At 37.7% G+C, this 25,665-nt stretch overlaps 1 protein-coding gene across 4 annotated transcripts in view; it reads left to right on the top strand.

Moving 5' to 3' along the window:
* The window catches only part of igdcc4 (immunoglobulin superfamily, DCC subclass, member 4), a 136,493-nt gene that overhangs the window by 44,232 nt on the left and 66,596 nt on the right, over positions 1-25,665 (top strand). For all 4 annotated transcript variants that reach the window (XM_057845967.1, XM_057845993.1, XM_057845984.1 and 1 more), the window contains exon 2: positions 12,312-12,626. In XM_057845967.1, the coding sequence (XP_057701950.1) occupies positions 12,312-12,626 (315 nt within the window). The remainder of the gene's footprint in view (positions 1-12,311; positions 12,627-25,665) is intronic.

Raw genomic sequence — 25,665 nt, forward strand, 5'->3', positions numbered from 1 at the left:
CATCTGATTGGATGACTCGAGGCAAGGATGAATGAGCACTGTACATAGAACAGGAGGTATGAACGAGAGCAACGACACTTCCCCTACCCTCCTCCACTCTCATTCTTTAGCTTCCCTTCCATCCACTTATGTTCTGGTTCCCACACGTCTATACTCAATGGGGATGCAAGAGACTGCTGCAGTTTCATCACAACAGGGTTTGTATGGAGGTAGATTTGTGTCTTCCGTTATCCATAAGTAGGCCATTAATTATTCAGACGACATCAAGTATGAGTGGTATACTCTTATGCATGTGTAAAATCAACATTGAGTTTCATTACAGACTAAAAGTTTAACCATCAGGACTTTGTTGTGCTTCCGTGAACGGTTATTTGTTATTGAGTATGACGACTTGCCCAATTTTCCTTAAATTAGTAGGTAGTTGTTTGACTGAAGCAAAGGAAGAGATCATGCATTTAAGTATAGGACAAATTTTCTTTAGCACACAAGCAACAACATCCTGAAACAGATCCAGTCTTAAGAGGCTTTTAAAGCATTTTGACCAGGGTCTTTTTAAGTTATCCCACCTAAAAATGGATAAGCAAGAAATTTTCATCTCTGAATTTATATCCTACTTTACTCTTAAACAGCCAAATGTGCCTCCTTGGTCCGAATCACCTGATTCTGAAACTCTGCGGATAGTCCTGATCTGATACAGAGAAAAAAAAGTTCCAAACAGTCCTGTACTGTTTAATGTACTTCCTCTTCTGCGTTTCCCAGAGTGTTATATAATGTATATGGCGACAAAAACACAGACAAGACTGAAAAAGCAGTTTCTGCTCTTACACTCCTCTTTAAAAGAAACTGCTGTATTTTAAGCCAAAACAACTGTTGTGTTTCAAAGAACAATATGTCTATATGCTGCCACAGCAGATTCATGGCGCATTGAGCTCCCGCACTATCTTTATTTGGTCTGTTTTACCCTGGAAACCCCCGTTTACAGACGTCGCGAAAACCGCTTTTGTTCCATCCCAGCCATAAAACAAAGGTAATTCATTGTATTTAAATATTATTCAAAATGTCTGTTAAGAAAAAAAAAAGACTTTAAAAAATGATCAACTCCCATATTTTAAACTTTTCAACAAATTACGTCACGATGAAAAAATGGTGTCTGTAAAAAAGTCACGGATATCTACCTCATAACTATCGCTTAATTGTATTTTTTTGTTACTGTCACATTTTCTCATATGTTAACTGATAAATAATCGATCCAAATGATGAAAAATTGAAAAAAAAAAAAAACATTTAAAAGAGTAAATACATGAAAAAAGAAAATCTCGACCACTCCCTGATGTCTGCGATTTATGCATCACGACCCTTGTTATATTACCGTGTTTCACCCATAAAATCCGCAAAAAATCTAGCTGTGGCCATTCGCAGCTGTGTCTTGACACTCAGTGATACATGCTACACGGAGGTTTTGGATCAAAACATGGTAAGTACGCGATAATATCTCGTTAAAGTCATGGCGTCTGTAATTCTGCTCTTGTGTGCTCTCACCTCCAGATAGGGTTTTGCTGTTTAAAAAAACATTAAAAAAATAAATAAATAAAAAGCCCTCCTGTCCAAAATGTTTCTTCCCCCAGAAAATTGAGATTTTAAGCTTTCCAATGATGTATCACACACATGCATATCGGATAATTTTGACATTTTGCCAAATTGGTGGTCTCAGAGGGGAACTTCAAGTCTCTTGAGTGTTTTCCGCCATCTATTCTTATATCTTTTTGCAATGGATTATTTTGTTACTTTTATCCCTCTGAAAATTAAATAATTAAAAAAAAAAATTAAATCCAATCCTTTTTATCCGCTTCCGATCCTCTGAAAATCGATCGGTCTGATTTCCAATCACGTGATCGGATCGGGGACATCCCTACACTGTACGTACACTGCTGGCCAAAAGTATTGGCGCCCCTGCAATTCTGTCAGATAATGCTCAATTTATCCCAGAAAATGATTGCAATAACAAATGTTTTGGTAGTAATATCTTCATTTGTTTTGCTTGCAATGAAAAAACACAAAAGAGAATGAAAAAATTTTACTCAAAACTCCAAAAATGGGCCGGACAAAAGTATTGGCACCCTCAGCCTAATACTTGGTAGCACAACCTTTAGACAAAATAACTGCGAACAACCACTTCCGGTATCCATCAATGAGTTTCTTTCAATGCTCTGCTGGAATTTTAGACCATTCTTCATTAGCCAACTGCTCCAGATCTTTGAGATTTGAAGAGTGCCTTCTCCAAACTGCCATTTTCAGATCTCTCCACAGGTGTTCTATGGGATTCAGGTCTGGACTCATTGCTGGCCACTTTAGAGGTCTCCGGTACTTTCTCTCAAACCATTTCCTAGTGCTTTTTGCAGTGTGTTTTGGGTCATTGTCCTGATGGAAGAACCATAACCTCTGAAGGAGACGCAGCTTTCTCACACTGGGCCCCCTACATTTTGCTGCAAAATTTGTTGGTAGTCTTCTGACTTCATTATGCCATGCACACGGTCAGGCACTCCAGTGCAGGCGGAAGCAAAGCAACCCCAAAACATAAGGGGAACCTCCACCATGTTTGACTGTGGGACAGTGTTCTTTTCTTTGAAGGCCTCGTTTTTTTCCCTATAAAGTCTACTGTATGTTGATGCCTTTTCCCAGAAAGCTCTACTTTTGTCTCATCTGACCAGAGAACATTGTTCCAAAACGTTTTTGGCATTGTCAGGTAAGTTTTGGCAAACTCCAGCCTGGCTTTTTGATGTCTCTGGCTCAGAAGTGGGGTCTTCCTGGATATCCTACGAGTTGTACGAGTTGACACTGTTCGTCCCTCGGACTGCAGGACAGCTTGAACTTGTTTGGATGTTAGTCGAGGTTCTTTATCAACCATCCGCACAATCTTTCGTTGAAATCTCTCGTCAATTTTTTGTTTCCGTGCACATCTAGGGAGATTAGCCACAGTGCAATGGGCTTTAGACTTATTGATGACACTCCGCACGGTAGACACAGGAACATTCAGGTCTTTGGAGATGGACTTGTAGCCTTGAGATTGCCCATGCTTCCTCACAATTTTGCTTCTGAAGCCCTCAGACAGTTCTTTTGTCCTCTTTCTTTCCTTAATGCTCAATGTGGTACACACAAGGACACAGGGCAGAGGTTGAGTCAACTTTAATCTATTTTAACTAGCTGCTAGTGTGATTTAGTTATTGCCACTATTGCTGTTAATTACACAAATTAGAGAAGCATCACTTGATTTTTCAAAGGGTGCCAATACTTTTGTCTGGCCCTTTTTTGGAGTTTTGTGTAAAATTATATCGATTTAATTTTTTTTCCCATTCTGTTTTGAGATTTTTCATTGCAAGCAAAATAAATGAAGATATTAATACCAACGCTTTTGTAATTGCAATCATTTTCTGGCAGATTTTGAGCATTATCTGACAATATTGCAGGGGTTCCTATACTTTTGGCAAGCACTGTATTCTTTCCTAATTCGTTGTCATTAGGTGCATTTACAAAAAGTGTTAAGAAATTAACACTAGCTGTACTGAAACAAAGTTTGTAAATATACTAGAAGTCACTTGGTACATTGTAATCATTGTCATTTTGTGAGGATTTGCAGCAAGAATTGAGATGACGGAATTTGAAATATGATGAAGAGCGCTTTTTCTTTTATTATTCATGCAGTAAGAACTTCCTGTCGCATTGTTCAACTTAAGAACGTAAGATCTTATTTGTAGAAGTTCCCAGAACCTGTTGATGTGTTTGCGTGGAGGATGAGTCTCTGTGAGAAGTGCACTCAAGTTTCGTCATGGGAGGAAACACAGCTGGAACGTCTGTGGTCCTGATAGGGCAGCTGTTCACATCGTTGAGTGAATCATTGCCTCACAGCGCCTTCAAGCAAAACATCAAGTCCTCTGTTTGGAGTGTTGCGAATCCAACAACGTAAGAGCACAAAAAGTTTTTTTATTGCCATTAGCTGGTGCAAAAAGCTACATAACCATCAGAAAGCTACACAACTATTAATACATCCATTTTCTACAATGTTTAGGTTTCAGACATGAGTGTAACATTTCCCGCTTGTCATAGGATTCTGGTTGCATTAGGGGCAAGTGGACAGTAACCTCTGCATCATTTTTATTTCTTTAAATTTTTATTTATTTTTACTTTTTATTAAATGTTTATTTTATTTTGTGTTTGTTCCTTTGTTTGTTGTTGTCATTTTGTAGCATTTCTAACCCCAGAGAGAACATGTGCGTCTTTAAAAGCACAGGTGAACGTTGGGCAAACGTCCAACTTCACTCTGCTGTCTTTACCTCCAAGTGCTTATCTCCATATACCTCCTCGCCACCCTCTGCTCATCTACTGTATTTCACATTGATTGTATTTTAGTAAATAAAGTCGGGCTGCAGCTATCGAATATTTTAGTAATCGAGTATTCGACTGAAAAGTCTTTCGACTAATCGAGTAATCGGATAAACATTTTTTAGGTAAGGAGCAATTATAAATATACTAGGGCTGTCAAAATTATGGTGTTAACGGGCGGTAATTATTTTTTTAAAAATTAATCACGTTAAAATATTTGACACATTTAACGCACATGCCTTGCTCAAACAGATTAAAATGACCGCACAGTGCAAAGTCCACTTGTTACTTGTGTTTTTTGATGTTTTGTCGCCCTCTGCTAGCCCTTGGGTGCGCCTGATTTTATGTGTTTCAGCACTATAAGCATTGTGTAATTATTGACATCAACAACGGTGAGCTACTAGTTAATTTTATGATTGAAAATTTTACAAATTTTAATAAAACAAAAACATTAAGAGGGGGTTTAATATGAAATTTCTATAACTTGTACTAACATTTATCTTTTAAGAACTACAAGTCTTTCTATCCATGGATCGCTTTAACAGAATGTTAATAATGTTAATACCATCTGGTTGATTTACTGTTATAATAAACAAATACAGTACTTATGTACCCTATGTTGAATGTATATATCCGTCTTATGTCTTATCTTTCCATTCCAACAATAATTTACAGAAAAATATGGCATATTTTATAGATGGTTTGAATTGCGATTAATTATGATTAATTAATTTTAAGCTGTAATTAACTCGATTAAACATTTTAATCGTTTGACAGCCCTAAAATATACATGAGAAAACAAGACATTTCATCTAATATTGAACCATTTTCAGTCGATCAATGTCTTTATTTTCCATGTACATTGTTGAAAACAGCCAACAATTGCATCTCAGAAGTGACTAGAAAAACCCCCACTTTTATACTGTTTTCACTCAAAAACGTCTAGATCTTATTAAAAAAAAAAAATCTTCTTACCTAAAAATTTCATTACGCTTGATAACACACTAGGGCTACAGCTATCAATTATTTTAGTAGTGGATTAATCGATGAACTAGTTAGTTCAAATAATCGAGTAATCGGATAAACATGAAAAAATTAAAATACCTGAGCTGGGCCTCAAACGGTATAAGAAAATAATTAAATAAATCAGGATCTACATATGTACAAGAAAAGAACAATTGGCTAACTTACATAGCAAAAGTCCACTAGCTTAAATGCTATAAAATACTAACTTTTTTTTTTTTACAATGCTCTTAACAAATGGTTCAGACATATATTCCCACAAAAGTTGGTTAAATATACCTTTAAACTAAATTACGAATGCATCAAAAAACATTAGCTAAAACAAAAACCTAGCTTATGTTGGTCTTAACAGGGAGCAGCTGGATTTGGCCATGTAAAATGAGGCAGACCAGAGGGCAGTGTATCCACCCAAATCAAAAAACTAAATGCAAACACTTTCAAAAACAAACCATTACAATGCCACTTTAATTAAATGAATACTCGAAGCAGCAAAATTTAATTCGAAGCTTTTATTCTAATCGAATACTCGAGTTAATCGATTAATCGTTGCAGCACTAAAATAAAGTATTAATGCATATTTGAAGTATTTTTTTTAACCACGCCTGGTGATACTGTTGAAAGCATAATACCGACACTTTATGGTCGATATGTGGACAAACTTGTCCCAGCTCTCTGCCATTTCACTGAATTGCATTTTATCTATATATATTTTTTCCTTGTTAAACTGTACTTCATGACTGCACATTTTTGTAAGACTCTATGTTTAATTAATGTTAATGAATGGCTAGTATCATATCATAGTCATAATTTCAAATTTTCCTTCAACTTTCGTTTTATTTTTTGATATATTTGTTCCCCAAAACATGGACTGCCATTGGGCTTCTATGCCACCTGTCATTTTTTTCTGGGGGAAACCCTGACTCCAGTTCTTCACAAGGTTCATGAAAACAGACACCAAGAGGAGGGGGTGTTGAAGGAAGGATAACACATTGAGAGTGACACAGCCAAATGAATATCACTAGGTTAGGCTCATTGTCAACATACAACCTGTGGAGCACCGAAGACCCCGGTCAAAGCAAAGCTCAGGTTTCGGCAAAGCTCTAAACTGGAACCATACTAACGTATGCAGTGCTATAAAGAGAACAGAAAAACAGCTCAAATATTAATCATAAACACTTCAAACAGCTTTGCTTTTGTGGTAGTACAACTTGCCTGTCAGTTTCCAAACTAGCAAGCTATTTTATTTAGCCCCAAGTTTCTTACAATTATGCTCTTTTACATCAGTTTGGTATGAAGTATCGAATTGTCTTATTAACTATTAGTTTAGCTGTTTTGTGTTTTGCTTTCTGATTCCAAACAAGTTAAAAAAAAATACTATCAACTTACCCAGAAATTGGCAAATGAATAAGGATTTAAACACAAGTCCTATTAAAATTGCATTTTTAGTGTTCAACGTAGCTTTAGGCAGAATTCATCCAAGCCAAAAAGAGTGAACTGAAACTGGCATCACTTTTTAAAACAAATCAACACTTTTGAAGTCAGATTAATAAAATATTCTTCAATAACCAACTCAATCATCTGATTACAACTCAAATGAGTAATTAGAGTGGGGCAAATAAGTATTTAGTCAACCACTAATTGTGCAAGTTCTCCCACTTGAAAATATTAGAGAGGCCTGTAATTGTCAACATGGGTAAACCTCAACCATGAGAGACAGATTGTGGAAGAAAAAACAGAAAATCACATTGTTTGATTTTTAAAGAATTTATTTGCAAATCATGGTGGAAAATAAGTATTTGGTCAATACCAAAAGTTCATCTCAATACTTTGTTATGGACTGTTTGTTGGCAATAACGGAGGCCAAACGTTTTCTGTAACTCTTCACAAGCTTTTCACACACTGTTGCTGGTATTTTGGCCCATTCCTCCATGCAGATCTCCTCTAGAGCAGGGATGTTTTGGGGCTTTCGTTGGGCAACACGGACTTTCAACTCCCTCCACAGATTTTCTATGGGGTTGAGATCTGGAGACTGGCGAGGCCACTCCAGGACCTTGAAATGCTTCTTACGGAGCCCCTCCTTTGTTGCCCTGGCTGTGTGTTTGGGATCATTGTCATGCTGAAGGACCCAGCCACATCTCATCTTCAATGCCCTTGCTGATGGAAGGAGATTTTAAATTAAAATCTCTCGATACATGGCCCCATTCATTTTTTCCTTTACACAGATCAGTCATCCTGGTCCCTTTGCAGAAAACAGCCCCAAAGCATGATGTTTAAACCCCCATGCTTCATAGTGGGTATGGTGTTCTTCGGATGCAATTCAGTATTCTTTCTCCTCCAAACACGAGAACCTGTGTTTCTACCAAGAAGTTCTATTTTGGTTTCATCTGACCATAACACATTCTCCCAGTCCTCTTCTGGATTATCCAAATGCTCTCTAGCGAACCGCAGACGGGCCTGGACGTGTACTGGCTTCAGCAGGGGGACACGTCTGGCAGTGCAGGATTTGAGTCCCTGGCGGCGCATTGTGATACTGATAGTATCCTTTGTTACTTTAGTCCCAGCTCTCTGTAGGTGATTCACTAGGTCCCCCATGTGGTTCTGGGGGTTTTGCTCACCGTTCTTGTTATCATTTTGACGCCACGGGGTGAGATCTTGCATGGAGCCCCAAATCGAGGGAGATTATCAGTGGTCTTGTATGTCTTCCATTTTCTAATAATAGCTCCCACGGTTGATTTCTTTACACCAAACGTTTTGTCTATTGCAGATTCAGTCTTCCCAGCCTTGTGCAGGTGTACAATTTTGTGTCTGGTGTCCTTTGACAGCTCTTTGGTCTTGGCCATAGAGAAGTTTGGAGTGTGACTGACAGGTGTCTTTTATACCGATAATGAGTTAAAACAGGTGCCATTAATACAGGTAGCGAGTGGAGCCTCGTTAGACCTCGTTAGAAGTTTGACCTCTTTGACAGCCAGAAATCTTGCTTGTTTGTAGGTATCAAATACTTATTTTCCACTCTAATTTGGAAATAAATTCTTTAAAAATCAAACAATGTGATTTTCTGTTTTTTTCCCCCACATTCTGTCTCTCATGGTTGAGGTTTACCCATGTTGACAATTACAGGCCTCTTTAATCTTTTCAAGTAGGAAAAGAACTTGCACAATTGGTGGTTGACTAAATACTTATTTGCCCCACTGTATATATTTAACCAACTGATGATCAAGGCAAAATGTCCCCCATGAAAGAACAAAACCTTAATTTTTTTAGAATGTTCTGCTTCTGTTTCATCACATACTGCATACCTAACACATACTGTATAGACCGATCTCTAACTTTAGCCAAGTTCTCAGTGAGCTGGTTAATAGTTATTTTAATGACTTAATAAGACCTAATTACTGGATTTGAAATGTTGATGAGCCGTGGAGTGTTGCGCATGCATGGTCATATGTGCCTCTGAAATCCTATCATGATTTTTTGTTTTGGGTCTGATTGGCCTGAGTGTACTCATGTACAGTACCCACTGTACCTTAATATGTCTCCATTACATGATTATGTTTGTGTTTTTCCTTGTATAAGAACGTGGTGCTTCCTATCTGTGCTTTACCCAGCCTCTTCATCAAGAAGAGACAGCAGGGGGGTCAGGTCTCATTTAATCAAGGAAAAATTCCCTTGCCCATTAACATAATTAATCCGACACCAGAGCAAGAGAAGGGAATCTTCAGGATATCAATGTGCGTGTGGAAACTTAAATAGTAGTTTTATGAAATGTGCTATAGGAGGGATGCATGCATTCCACAAGTCAGTCACAGTATAACGTTCACAATATAATACTGCAACTTCACAATACAGTAATAATGCATATAAACTAGGGCTGTTAAAATGATCGCGTTAACGGACGGTAATGAATTTTTTAAATTAATCACGTTAAAATATTTGACACAATTAACGCACATGGCCCGCTCAAACATATTAAAATGACAGCACAGTGGAGTGTCCGCTTGTTACTTGTTTTTTGGTGTTTGGCACCCTCTGCTGGCGTTTGGGTACAACTGATTTTATGTGTTGCACCATGAGTGAGCATTGTGTAATTATTGACATCAACAATGGCGAGCTACTAGTTTATTTTTTGATTGAAAATGTTACAGATTTTAATAAAGCGAAAACATTAAGAGGGGTTTTAATATAAAATTTCTATAACTTGCACTAACATTTATCTTTTAAGAACAACAAGTCTTTCTACCCATGGATCGCTTTAAGAGAATGTTAATAATGTTAATGCCATCTTATTGATTTATTGTTATAATAAACAAATACAGTACTTATGTACCGTATGTTGAATGTATATATCCGTCTTGTGTCTTATCTTTCCATTCCAACAATAATTTTCAGAAAAATATGGCATATTTTATAGATGGTTTGAATTGCGATTAATTACGATTAATTAATTTTTAAGCTGTAATTAACTCGATTAAAATTTTTAATCGTTTGACAGCCCTAATATAAACATGACAATAGCCCTACATATTTTATGTTTAAAATAACTATGTGAAAATCTGTTTTTTTTTATTTTTAAATTTTCTTTTTTTTTTTAATTTGCGGTTATGCGTCCAGCACGCCAAATACAATGTGGCATCTAGTAACAGCTGACTGTGGTTGCTTGTGCCGCATTAAACAAGAATTATGCTTGTGTGTAACCTTGACCTGTGAGGTCACATGGTAAGATGGCGTCTGTGAGAAAAATGGATGAAGAAAAAAAAGGATAATTATAAAATATTAAAAATATGATAACATGATAATAAAAACTGAACGACGTATTGCGATACAGTATGTGCATTGTGTCATCATAATATTGTCCAGCTCTACAACTTGGAGGGTCTACTGTATTTTGCTGTAATATGCAAAAAAGGCAGGAAATAAAAATTCTGTGATGCTGCCTTTCTTAATGTTAAACTATTATCTGCTCTGAAAACTGCTGGTCAGCACCATGCACAACACTGACACTAGGTTATGCAGAATCAATAGAATTAATAAGCTGAACAAGATGTGTCACTGTTGCTCATAAATAGTCATTCCCCTACATAAACTAGTCCATACACTAAAACAGACCATGCATTTAGACTGGAGAGTGCTGCCGATTCATTTAAATGGTTTAATAAATTAGTAATTTTTAGGAAATTTGATGCAAGCTCTCCCCCAAAGTAGAGCTAATTTAACAGATGTTGATGCATAATGTATGACGATGCAATAATGGTTGAAAATGCATGGGCTGGATGCAGTGGACAAACCCAGTGACCTGACTGTCTGACATGCTCAAAATTCCAGATTTGAGCACCACACTGCATTTAAGTGGACTTTTAAAGTAATTTCAGTGCAGTGCATTTTACCTGTCTTAGCTTTGCTCCTTATGAAAACCAATCACGTAACAGCCTGTCACACAGATTGAGTCTTTAGCTCCTTTTTATCTCCCACTTCAGTCATTAGGAGCTTTTATCCCAAGAACCTCATCCCTTTCTTTCTGTCTTTCTCTGTTGTCGTCATGTTTTCCACAGAACTAAATTGAAAAGCAGTCTCACACAGCAGAGGAAATGAACCAACCAAAATTATCAAAGTTAGATACTGTTCATTCAAATAAAAAAAAGGAAAGGAAGTTATCTGTGCAGTAGTGAATGTATGTTTGAATGGCGGCTAGTCACTTGCCTATGTATTAGTATTAGTAGTACTTTTGATTAATAAATACTACAGTCTTACTTTAACCAGGATTCCACACGTTACTGCGGCTGGGTTGGGTAATGCGAATTTTCACATTCAATTTCTCTTGCTCTCTGTGATGTAGGGAGATCAGATGGTTTATCTGTTAATGATAACGATGACTGTTTTCATTTATAACACAAAACTTTTTTAAAGATGTAGCTATACTTTGATTTAGAATGAAATGTTTAACTACTCTCTCAGGTCTTTCTATTCGTTGCAGATTCTTTAAAACTACCAGTAAAAATAAATATATGAATATCAAAAACTGTTCGAATTATATAAGAAGACCAAATCGGTGTAATACAATGGATTTTTTATAGTAGTTCATGTTCATATCATTGCATCCGAGTGAAAAGTCAAGTTACATTTACTTCTACTTTGAAGAAGACACATCGAAAGATATGAAAATACTTATATTCATAAAGAACATGCACAAAATAATTTCCCAGTGCTGCTGGTGAGCACAGACTAGACTCATATCCAAACATCTCTGGCTCCAAGAGGGGGGACCCCTTTAAATTTAATGCTCTGACATTCAAATTCTTTAACAGAGTCTGTGCCCGTTTCATTTCCAAAGCCACACCCTCTCCATCTCATTTTCCTCACTTGACTCCTCTCTGTCCACAAAATGTCCCTCCTCAGGAATGCATATCCCTATGATCCGTGTGTGAGTGTGCATGTTACAAATGCTCTTGACTCCATCGAAACCCTGCTATAAAATGATAAATTATACAACAGCCAAGAACAGCAATAATCTAATCCAAGAGTGAAACAAACGTTAATATTTAAATTCAATTGTAAATCAAATGTAGGCTGCAGAGAGGCATGATTGGGTAAAGGCAGCATGCAGGTCATACCAAGCAATGCATTACACTTCAAATCGTTTCTAATAAGCGGACTCGGCTTTTGGCTTGCACATCCACTGATGACACATTGTTATTGCTCTCCTTTCGAGAACTCTAATTGGGAAATTTTAGCTGACAGTTACTGTTTATAACCTCACCAAAGGAGTAAATCCCCAATATTTTCTCTGTTCACACTTTCTCTTATTTTGGTTTGTTCTGGAATCTCATTGACTAAGATAACCTTACGGTTGTTATTATCGCACCCCCTCCGGATTATACTCCATGTCCATATCGATGATTCCCTTTTTTCTTAATTTGCAGATAAGCCTGCTTCGGTGGAGCTGAGCTGCGGGGCTGGACCCAGTTATGTAGTCTTGGAGCCGGGGTCCCCCCTCACGCTTGACTGTAACTTAGGGGCCAACGACACACCGTTCAACATCACCTGGCTGCATAACAACACGCCCCTTCCCCCAGAGGGAAGCGGCGCGCTGCGGTATGTCATTGATCGGTCCCTCCTTCTGTCGCCTTCCTCTGAGGACGGAGCACCCCTCCAGGCTCTGGAGGGGGGCTACAGCTGCGTGAGTGCCAGCGCACATGGAGCCCTGACTAGCCGGACGGTACACGTGCTTCTGGCAAGTAAGTTGCCGTCCACCATGTATGTATGTGTCGTGCTTAATGAAATGAGAAGTTAGTGTTATTCAGGTAGCTCCAGAAAACGCTATAACTTTGTTCTATGATGCAACAGCTGAATGTGCCAAAGGCACAAATTTATAAAGTTGCTGCTGCTTGATAAAATGCCACAACTGAGAATACACATTTTGCAATACAGTGATCCCTCGCTACTTCGTGCTTCAAACTTTTGCCCTCAGTCCATCGCAGATTTTTTTTTCAGTTAAAAAATAAATACAGTATTTTATAGAGCTGTCCCAATACGATCGCGTAGTCTCACTCTCCCTCCTGCTGCTTTTATTGGTCAGGCAGTGCACTGGAGTTGCTTGTTAAAGTTAAAGATGATTGACAGGCGTTAAGGTTTGATCTTGCCAGAGAAGTTTTGAAGTCGAAACTTCAAGGGGCCGCATGTGTCAATCATCGTTTAGCTTTGTTAACTCATTGTGTGTAAGTGAGCAGCGTGAGCGAATTTGAGTGGACTCACTCAATTCAGCAGTTAATAAAAACAATCATTTTTCTATGTTATTCTTGTTTCAAAATAATTCGGTGGGACAGTAACATGTTTAAAACTTATCATAATTATTACAAATTTGAATTCTTAAAAAAAACATTTATTAAAATTAGGGCTGTCAAAATTATCGCGTTAACGCGTGGTAATTAATTTTTTAAAATTAATCACGTTAAAATATTTGACGCAATTAACGCACATGTCCCGCTCAGACAGTATTCTGCCTTTTAGTAAGTTTTACAGCAAGGCTTTTTGTGCTGTCTAACAGCGAACTGTTGTGGTCGCTTTGTGACATGGTTTATTGTTTTCTTGCCAGTTCAATATGGCTGCACGACGTCTCGGGCTGACGCCTACGTTGTAATGTTGTGCTTATATGATCCTTGGACAAGATTTGTCCGTAAGTATGGTTGTTGTAGAGAATATACATATTATGTTAGTAAGCGAAATGTTATATTTTTTGTATGAGATGCTTTTTGTTTATGCTTAGTGAACCTGTATAGCGTGCTAAGCTAACGTTGTTGCTAATGCAATGCTTGTGTACTTTTTTTTTGTAGTTTTACGACAGTCTAAAGTGGACAATGGTTTGAGGCCATTTTATTAATAAATCAGATGAAAAAGGAAAAAGTCTGATTATTAAGGCGTCGTTCACTAGCTGTCTAGCTTTGGAAAAAGTAGACGCTTCGGAGTGAGGACAGCATCGACAGATTTAAATGACAGTAGAGTGAAATAACCACTACAGTCCTTATGTACCGTATGTTGAATGTATATATCCATCTTGTGTCTTATCTTTCAATATCCAACAATTTATTTTACAGAATATATATATAATTTACAGAAAAATATTGCATATTTTATAGATGGTTTGAATTGCGATTAATTGCGATTAATTACGATTAATTAATTTTTAAGCTGTAATTAACTCGATTAAAATTTTTAATCGTTTGACAGCCCTAATTAAAATATGTACATTATATAAATACATAAGTTTTTTTTTGTTTTGTTTTAAATAATTATTCTTTGGGGAAAAAGTGAAAAAACATGTCTTATCTCTCTCTCTCCATTGCTAAATCTGAATAAATACATTAACACCCACACACACATTTTTTGTTGTTGTTGGGGGGGCTACTTAGCAGTTCTTCACTTATCAAGGCGGGTTCTTGCCCCCATTAACCGCGAAAAATGATGGATTCCTGTACATTGTTTGCATCCTCAATTTATCAAGGATTTATAAACGAGTTTGAGCACTTTCCCTGTAATACAATGTTGAACCACAAAATACAGTACTTGAAGAGATAGCTGAACTTGCAAGTGATTCACACAATACTGGGTTCCACACCTCACATTGCTGATTGTTGTACGCTCCACCCCGCTTAATCACATCTCATTTTGACTCCACTCCTCTTTCTCCTCGGTTGTCAGACCACCCATGGTGTCCAAGGGTAAATGTAATTAGCTAACGATAGCACCACTATGTTTATAGGTATCGTAGGCGTGTAATGTATTTCTTGTTGTTGTTTGTTCCTCTCCTCTTCTGTCTGCTTCCTTCCTCTCTCCCACCCTTAACCCCTTCATGCTAGCCGCTTTCTCCTAATAAATAAAACATAATGAACAACCACATTGAGAGAATTTCAAACAAATTGTGATCTCCAGCTGTCCCATATTGTCTGTCGCCGATACCGTAATGATACCACGTAGTTTAAAAAAAAAAAAAAAAATGTATAAAAAAGTTTTGTTTTGTTTTTTTGTTGCAGTTTGCGTCAAAGATACTTACCGTATTTTTCGGACTATAAGTCGCACCTGAATATAAGTCGCACCAGCCATAAAATGCCCAACGAAGAGGAAAAAAAACATATATAAGTCGCACCGGAGTATGAGCAGTGTTTCCGACCAATGAACGAGACTGTGGCGGCCCGCCACAGTCTCGTTTAAAACTTTTCAGAAATACAGGGATCCCTCGTTTTTCGCGTTTAATGGGGACCAGAACCCGCCGCAATAAGTGAAAACCGCGAAGTAGCGCCCCCCCACCCCCATTTTTTTGTGCGTGTGCAATGTATTTATTCAGATTTTACATTGGAAAAAAGATACATATATATAAGACTTCACTTTTTTCACCAAAGTATCATTTATAAATGGTTTTCAAGCACTTCAAAATGTAAGAATTATGAGTTTTAAACATGTTACTGCCCCACCGAATTATTTTTGAACAAGAATAAAGTAGTTAGAAAATGCTTGGCTTTATTAAATGCTTCATCGTGAGTCTACTCAAACCCTCTCAGGCTTTGTTAAACGGTGATTGACACATGTGCAAAGTTTTTCTTTTTATATATATATATTTTGTTTGAAGCAACTTATTTGATTGAATAATAAAGACACAAATGTCCTAGCCAAAATGTGGCCCAAACGCAAAACAACATTACGTCAATGGAAAAATTTGTTTCAATCAAGAAAAATAGTTTTCAAATGCTTTTTTTGTCTCAAATTTATTTTTGCAATCAAAAACAATTTTTTTTAATTGAAGTGACTTTTTTGGGATTAAAAGCATATACTGTATTTTGATTGAAGCAACTTTGTTTTTGATAGAAGTAACTTTGTTTTTTGATTGAATAATAAAAACACAAATCTACCTCCATCGTTACTGAGAGAGAAAGAAATTAAGAAAGCTTTCAAACTAAAAGCCACCGGGGAGTCTGTTTTTTTTTTTTTTTTTTTTTTTTTAAATATTTATATTTCATTACATAGACATGCCTTGTAGGGAAAGGAGATTGAGGGATAAAAAAATGAGTTGGATGAGGCTGCTAAAGGCAGTGGATACCTCATCAGCTGGGTGAATAGCAGACCTGGTAAGAACAAGTTTGCAAGGATAGTTGGGTATTAAATACAATTATAAACACAATTACAATGTTATTTTTCTATAAGATTTTATGTCATTGCTTTATCAATCATTCGTTGCTAGAGTTGTTAAGTATGGATAATAATGAAATAATAGTTTTTTAGAAAACTGTGCTGTTGGTGGCTCAGTGACCATCTGATGTGGTTTGTTCTCAGATGAACAAGTTGAGGAAGGAAGTTTTGATGCAGAGGTTGAAGGAAGAAAAGAGGCAGGCAGACTGAGTCACAACCAGAAAGTGTTGATGACAGTTTTGATTTCTATTCACTGTTGCCCCCTCCCAATTAAAGTATGTCACAGTCGCAGCCAATTATTATCTAAAGCTGGTTAAAATTGAAGTTATGTTGTTTTAAGGTGTATTAAATACTTATTCATGTGCCCCTTTTGATCTACGAGCACCCGCCCTGCTGAAACACAGTGTGGGTCGACAGAGCTCAATATTTTGTTGGGGTGGACTGGAACATATTTCCTCCACACCCTTCTCACCTTTTTAACCCCTGACCCATTTTCATGCCTGGCTATGAGATTATGAGTCTGGCCACCGTTCAGCAGAAAAAAATTTCCAGGGCGGAGCCAGCCACAGCAAATAGACAGCGGAGCGGACCAATCAGCGACGGGCTGACGCGACGTCGGTAAAACGACAAGAAACTAGCGAGAGACATTTCAACATATTCAACATGGCTAGCGCAAGACAGACTGTTGGTTTTAGCGACTCGATGTGTTTTTGGTCATGTAAAACCGAATTTACCGTGGATTGGAACATATTGCGGCTGAGTCTGGTGTACCAGGCTACGTGACTACTGTCTGCTGCATTCTGCTGCATTTGACGCGATCCGGCGACACCGCATACAGCAATTTATATTACATTCAGCGGTCTTAAAATGCCCTAAAGAGATACACCAGGCTTGAAAATGTACACACACACCCTACCCCGAGGGTCAGAGACCCACCCACCACAGTCTCCTAAAATCCTATGGTAAACACTGATGAGTCGCATTTTTTAATTGATTTAATTGATTAATTTAATTGATAAAATCCAACAAATAGAACAGATATGTCATCTTGAAAAGGCAATTAAAAAAATACAATAGAGAACAACATGCTGAATAAGAGTACAGTATGATGTTGCATGAACAATGAAATGCGAATGTGGCCGGTATGTTAACGTAACATAGCTATGAAGAGTTATTCAGATAACTATAGCATAAAGAACATGCTAACAAGTTTACCAAACTATCAGTGTCACTTCAGAACACCAAAATAACAAGTGAAATGATATAATAATGTGTTAATAATGCAATTAATTAACACATTATTATACATTATATACATAATTAACACATAAGTCGCTCCAGGGTATAAGTCGCACCCCCAACCAAACTATGAAAAAAATACTGCGACTTGTAGTCCGAAAAATATGGTAAGTCAAACTCTTGATTGCGTCACCTCTATTATCAGATCAACTGAAAGTCACTCACCAATGTCAGGCATGTTTTCAATAAAACAAGCGGGTGGTTAAAAGGCACCGAAATGTGTGTTTTGTTTTTTTGTTCATGATGGGTTTGGCAGAAGCGGTACACAATTATCATTGCATTTTTTAGCCAACTCAAGGCTAAATGCATGTTTTCTTCATATCTTTTTTAGCAGTGGTGTGCACATACAATTTGGGGGCAGGTGCTCAGAGGGGAAAAAAGGGCATTATTCTCAGTGCAACTGCCAGTCTGGCTTCCTCGTTCGAACAATATGAATCAATAAAAGAAAGAAAAACATTGCAGATGTATTAGATAATTTCATTATATATATACAGTAATATGTATATATATATATATATATATATATATATTAGGGCTGTCAAAATTATCGCGTTAACGGGCGTTAATTAATTTTTTAAATTAATCACGTTAAAATATTTGACGCAATTAACGCAGATGCCCCGCTCAGAGAGTTTTAAATGACAGTACACATTGAAACGCTCAGTTGTTGTGTTTTATGGAGTTTTGCCGCCCTCTGCTGGCGCTTGTTTGCGACTGATTTTATAGGCCTCCATGAGCATTGTGTAAGTAATTATTGACATCAACAATGGCGGGCTACTAGTTTATTTTTTGATTGAAAATTTTACAAATTATATTAAATTGAAAATTTCTCTAACTTGTACAACATTTTTCTATTAAGAACTACAAGTCTTTCTATCCATGGATCGCTTTAACAGAATGTTATTAATGTTAATGCCATCTTGTTGATTTATTGTTATAATAAACAAATAATCCTTATGTACCGTATGTTGAATGTATATATCCATCTTGTGTCTTATCAAACAATAATTTACACAAAATTATGGCATATTTTATAGATGGTTTGAATTGCGATTAATTGCGATTAATTACGATTAATTAATTTTTAAGCTGTAATTAACTCGATTAAAAATTTTAATCGTTTGACAGCCCTAATATATATATATATATATATATATATATATATATATATATATGGCGGAAAACAGACAAGACTGAAAAAGCAGTTTCTGCTCTTGCACTCCTCTTTTAAAGAAACTGCTGTATTTTAAGACAAAACAACTGTTGGGTTTGATAGAACTATATGTCTATATGCTGCCATAGCAGAGTCATGGCACATTAAGCCCCCGAACTATTTTTAATTTGTCCGTTTTACCCTGAAAACCCCCGTTTACAGACATCGCGCAACCGCTTTTTTTTCAACCCAGCCATAAAACGAAGGTAATTAATTATATTTATTATTCAAAATGTCTGTTGTTTTTAGCTTACAATAATTAACTGATGTCCCATATCTCGCATAAAAAAAAAGACTTAAAAAAATTATTCACTTGCATATTTTAAACTTTTAGACAAATTAAGTTAACATGAAAAAAATGGCGTCTGTAAAAAAGTCACAGATATTTACCTAATAATTATCGCTTAATTGTATTTTTTTTTTTTTTGTTACTGTCGCATTTTCTCCGATATGTTAGACGATATATAATCGATCCAAACAAAGAAAAATTGGAGAAAAAAAAAGTTTAAAAGGGTAATATATGAAAAACATCTCGACCACTGCTTGATGTCTGCAATTTCTGCATTGCGACCCTTGTTATATTACCATATTTCACCTATAAAATCCCCAAAAAATCCAGCTGTGGCCAATCACAGCTGTGTCTTGACACCAGGGGTCGCGTTAACCGAATATTTTCCGTCGTTGACCGTTTTTTTAAAACGGTGACGGAAAAAACTGAAGTCCGTCCGTCATTTTGACAGGTTGCAATTCACACCCCAGACCACAGGGTGGCATATTAATTAGCTATTGTCTCTCTTAATGCATGACGTCGTTGGCTACTCTGTCAGAATATTGTAGCGTCACCGTGGTCTGGCGGCAGCACCGTGATTGACACATCAATGCGAGGTTCTTATTGGTGCACCCGGTGTGCCGGCGCGTCATCCAATTGGTGGACTAGATTGTCGCCTGTGTATAGACAAGTTTCCGAGGTACTTCCGGTTTACTTCCTTATGTCTTCCTTCCCCTTCCGTTTCCGCCTGTTTACCGTTGAAGTCAATGGCGGTGGAATCGAAGTTGGGAGGTCTTTATACAAGATCCCGGGAATGATATTTTGATGTAGGCGGGTGGAGAACCAAGCCAAGGCCTCCATGCTTCGTACCATGTCGATTTCCAAACCATGGGTGCTCGTACTCGTCATACAGGTGGGAGGGAAGGAGATGGACAAAACTGACAGCTCCTGCAGTCATGCCCCCGCTGTTATGGAAGGTAATGTGCTCTAAAAATACGAAACCTAAAATCTGGCGCATGAAACGACTTGTTGCCTTTGCTATTGATATTACGATGATGATTGTAATTACGAAGTTTAATCATTTTTACAACAACTAGCTTCTGCTACTGCTGCTAGCCGCCTGTTGCTAATCGTGTTTGAATGCACCGCATAAATCCAAGTGTTACAAGTTTTTATTCGTTTGTTTACAGCTGGGAAATGCTGTTATAAAAGAGAAGACAACTTGACTTGTACGTTGATGGACATATATCGAACATATATAGTTTGCGTTCCACAATGATGATGACAGCTCGACTCCCGGGATAGGCCGAGAGAGGAAGGAATTGTGACAGACGGTGGTTCGCCGAGATCGCCGTGATCCAACTACGAACTTGTGAACGGTAGCGTCTTTAAATATATGCTATTGGAGCTGGAATTACCGAGGACGGGAAAAAAGCACATCTAAATGCCGCCAAGGGCCTCCGTGATGTCGCTATTTGTTCACGAGGCTCCGGAGCTCTGCGGTCTGATATCACATTCTCGTATGCTATTTTTGCAATACTTTTATAAATGTGATTTATTGATCTGTTTTGGAGTGCACCAATCGTTTTAAATAAAACAAGAAATTGAATCATGTCTAAATGTTTTATTGCGATCAATGCCTGCAATAAAAAAAAGAATGACATACTATTTGTGTTTACATAATATGTACATAACCTTGTAGCATTTCCTTGTAACAAAACAATCCATGTCAGCCCTTCTGCAGTCGGCAAATGTAATATAACTTGTAATTTCACCACATTTTGGTCACTAATGGCCGTAGTATCAATCCATTCCTCACGTTAACACAGGCTGACCGTTGTTAATAATTTTGTCCACGAATGATCAACGAAGTGACACGAACTGCCATCCAATCTCATTTACGTGTCATCTAGGTCGTGCTGAATCAATTTTTGAAGATTCCATGGGTTTCTCTAGCTTGATTTCGTAGTTTTATCGTCGTCAATACACTGCTAATACACTGCTACTCGACCGGACCGGAAGTGCGAAGCAGACATTTTCCAAGATGGCGGCGCCCGTATTTCGCTCAGGAAACTTGTCTATAGACCCCAATCACATGACGTCACAACTCTGCCCCCTGACTGGAGCAGCCATATTGTCCGTCAGCTCGTCGTGTTTACACATTACCGCTACGTACATGCCTCCTATTACGGCGTGTTTTTCTGCTCGTTAACATTAATAATCAAAATGGCGAAGGCGTGTGTGGCGGTTGGTTGCAGTAACAGAGAAGATAGACGGAGAGACTTGAAGTTCTACCGTATTCTGAGAGACCCGAAGAGGAGAGCGAGATGGACTGCTGTAATTCGACAAGAAATCTGGGCACCAAACGATGTAGTAGTCATTTTATATCTGGTAAGATGCATTTAATATATATTTGGAAGATTTTGGGCTGACAACCACAATTAAGATCATTGTGTGACGTTGGTGATTGGGGTCTATATAGTTGCCTCTTTTTCTTTGGGAGTGGAGTTGTTTTGTTGGTGTTGTTGGCGGTAAGCAGAGTAAAAAGAGGGAGAAAAATACAACTTCCGTGTCTAATTTTTCGCCGCCAAGCAAGCGTTACAATATTAATTAAAAATGAATGAAAACTAAATACTATTGAATATGTCATCATTATCATTTTAAAAAATTAAGTGACTGGTAAAAATAGATTATGACTGGATTTTTATGACCCTGTCAGTCAAAATGACAGACAACGAAAATGTCTAGCGCAACCTCTGCTTGACACTCAATGATACATGCTACATGGAGTTTTTGGGTCGAAACAAGGCAAGTACGCGATAATCTCGTTAAAGTCATGGCGTCTGTAATTCTGCTCTCGCTTGCTCTCCCTTCCAGATAGGGTTTTGCTGTTTAAAAAACAGCAAAAATGCCCTCCAATTCAAAATTGCTCTTTCCCCAGAAAATTGATCACACATGCATATCGGACAGTTTTGAAATTTGGCCAGATTGGGGATCTCAGAGCGGAACTTCAAGTCACCTGAGTGTTTTCTGCCATATATATTTAAACTAATAGCAACCCATTCTAAATTAGCAAGGGTCAACAAAGCACGTTCATTTTCTTATTCTTTCCTTTCGAGGCATGATTGCTGCTGCAAGTGGTTAACATTTAAAAATAAAAAAAAAAAAGAAAAAAGAAAGAAAAAAAACAATATGAATTAGCCTGTGTGGTGATATTACAACAGGGCAAACACTACACAGCTGATTTTATGTTTGGCATTTACCAAATAAATTATGCTTTTAGCCTGCTTTAAACAAGCATTGTTTTTTTGTTTTTGTTTTTTTCAACAACAAGAAATTGTTAGGATTCCCAGAATGGAGGGGATCCTTATGCAGACACAGGCACGGTGTGGCAATGAACCAAAATGCTTTGTTGTGTCCAACACAAAAGCAGTGGAACTCGATGATTGGGGTCGTCGAGTGGGCGTGAGGCGATGAAGCTCGAGAAGGAGGCAGGCATGAAATCCGACAAGGGGCGCGCAAAAACAGGACCTGGGACGAGAGCAAAAAATGCTGTGAGCTGGTGATCAGAGCAATAAGTAAAGAATGCCAGATACAACTGACTTAGCAAACAGACACGTTGATCGGGCAACAAGTTAGCGGCGTCCACTGCTTTTAAAGAGGGCTGATTATCATCTCCATCACCTGTGGCCGCTCCACCCATCTGACATTCACTCTGTAATCAGAACAAAAACACGCCCACCTGCCAGAGGTGGGCCAGGGCTCAGGAAGGAGGAGCAGAGGCCCTAACAGAAATACATTGAACACCTACACTAACTATGAATATATTGGTGCTATCGTCAGCTAGATGTATTTCCGGTTGACACCATGTGGGGGTCCTGTTGACCAGGGAAAGAATGATCATGACTTAACCTTGATAGGGGCACTGGCTCGGTTCAGACGGCAAGGACCAGTGCTTGAGCACCACCTGCCGTCTACTTGTGCACACCAGTGCGTCTTATGTTTTCTTTAGTCTTCTTATTCCTTAATTTTAGTGAGGAACCATCCGATACTGATATCGACATCAGTCCAATACTAGTTTTCACAAGTTAAAATGTTTTGCGTGGGATTGGTTGAACTCATCAAGTAGCTTACATGGCTTCTAAACTGGGTGAGGCTGGAATGTAGTCCTCTGTAAAAACCCAAAACAAACACAAAACACAGTGGTTTACTGCACTGTCTGCTTTTCTTTTCAGACTTGGGGCTACTTGATAAGTATCTGTTAGCAACTTCCAAACACTGCCAATTGCTCCCGTTATGAGTGTTGGAGTCAGGGTGGGGGCAGGGGTTCATTTGCAATTTAATTTTTTAACGACATTCTAAGAAATTGTATGAAAAGTGTGATATTAATCATGATTATAGGGGGTATTTCATAACAGCACTTTCCAGCATAGTGTGAAAAATTGCACATTTTAAACATTGTTTGGTCTTGGTTAAATGACAGTTTACGTCTGGAGAACAAATTGATTCACTTTACTGTATTTCCTATGGGAAAAATTGTTACTGTGCGAGAGAACAGATTGTCCTGAACTCTGGAGGTTCCTACGCACTCTAATTGCATAACAGACACGCTGCACGCTGGACCCTGTTCGACAACAAAGGATTCAATCGCATCAAGCGCATTCTTTTAAACACAACACTGAAAAAGGTTATGAAAGAGTGTCCGCAGGTGTCCATCCCTCGGGGAGGATCTTCGTCTCTTCAGGGGACATGAGGACAGACAGTAGCTTTTTAATGGTCCCTCTAAGTAAGGGCTCTTTGTCTGCAGCTCTCAGGAGGTAGTATTTATTGAGTCATTAGCTTTGTGTAAAATGAGACCGTGTACTTTGCGGATGCCCGTGCTTTTGTCAGCTGTCACATGCCTATTTATAAGGAGCTCATGTTTGAGGGACAATAAGGCAAGGGGGGGGGCAAAGCATGAGGGGTGGAGACGGGCGGTGGGTGGCTCAGTCGTGTGAATATAGGGGAGGCGGATGCTGTTGGCAAGTAGTCATGGTGAAGGGAAAGGTTTCCGAGACCATTACGAGTGACCTTCAGTCTGTTTGTGTGCGTGCGGTGTTTGAATTAAATCTGTGTTTGAGGTTCTATGGAGGAAGATTTGATCAGTGCCGTGAGAGGTCGATGCTGAAGTGCTTTAACATTGACATTGAGAGGATGTTCTCCTACGGTGGTGGGGGGTGGCGGACAAGTGTTTCCACAGTTTGAATGAATAAGTACCGGTAACTTTGTTACGTTACTGATACCTTCATTTTTTTAAAACTTATAAATAAGATTACAAGTTACTCATGCATATTCATCACATTTTACCGATTTTACCAGTACCTTATCAGAAGTGCATTTTAGCAATATTATCAATCGAATAACGTTTTTTATTGAAAAAAATAATGAAGACATTATTTTTTACTTCACTTAATATTAGAGATGTCTCGATCGATCGGCATCGGGTCCGATCACGTCATTTTCAAAGTATCGGAATCGGCAAAAAAAATATCGGACATGCCTTTTTTCAATATATATATATATATATATATATATTTTTTTTTTTTAAATTAAATCGTTTCCTAATTGTATTTAACGTTACAGACAAAATGTCTTACACTCATCCAGAGTCTTTAGTTTTGGCTTAAACTAGGGCTATCAAATTTATCGCGTCAACAGCGGTAATAACTTTTAAATATTTAATGCAATTAATGCATGCGCTGCACTACCTACTCACGCATTGTCGCGTTCAATCTATAATGGCACTGTTTTACGTATACATTGAGTTAAAAGGCAACGTTAAATGAGTAGAGATAATTTTGGCAGCCTTTGAAGCTTTTATTTAATTGGCTAAAGCCTTACAATCCCTCTCTCAACAATTAGAAATATCGTGGGAAGCAATGTGGGGAAGAAAGGTAGTAGTTGATCTTTTTCTTAACACCCTATTTTGTTTCTCAACACAGAGAAGATATATCAATTGGTACCACTACGCACAGTCATGGTTGCACTTCCCATCATGCATTTGGGCAGAAGTTAAATGGCTACAGTATCATTTACTGAAAGCTCAACAAATACACTAGATGGCAATATTTAGTCACAATATACAAGGTCACATTTATCCTTTAAGAATTACAAGTCTTTCTATCCGTGGATCCCTCTCACAGAAAGAATGTTAATAATGTAAATGCCATCTTGAGGATTTATTGTCATAATAAACAAATACAGTACTCATGTACTGTATGTTGAATGTATATATTCGTCCGAGTTTTATTCATTTTTTTCTTAATGCATTGCCAAAATGTATATGATCGGGAAAAATTATCTGGAATTATTGGAATTGAATCGGGAGCAAAAAAAAAAACAATCAGATCGGGAAATATCGGGATCGGCAGAGACTCAAACTAAAACGATCGGGATCGGATCGGGAGCAAAAAAACATGATCGGAACAACCCTACTTAATATAAATAGTAACAATTGTTTTTATGTAAAGTCTTTATAAATTGCTAACCTGGCACGCCAGATTGTTTGTTCCATACATCCTATATAATAAATATTATTCCACATATACTGTAAATCTGGGAAAGATCCAATCAAGACCTGTTTAGTAGGAAGAACCTTGAAAAAACATACAGCTGATGATCAGATGATGGCTCTTCTCGTCACCCTCGAAAAACATTGTTTCCCGTCAAAAAAAGCTTTTAGGAATGTTGTTTGCTCCTCTTTTAATGAAGAAATTAAGTGTATTTAAGACAAAACTTGGAAAATTGACTTATTTACAAAAAATGCTTTGGATTTTGC

Source organism: Corythoichthys intestinalis, chromosome 1 (assembly GCF_030265065.1).
Source record: "Corythoichthys intestinalis isolate RoL2023-P3 chromosome 1, ASM3026506v1, whole genome shotgun sequence".
Taxonomy (NCBI): domain Eukaryota; kingdom Metazoa; phylum Chordata; class Actinopteri; order Syngnathiformes; family Syngnathidae; genus Corythoichthys; species Corythoichthys intestinalis.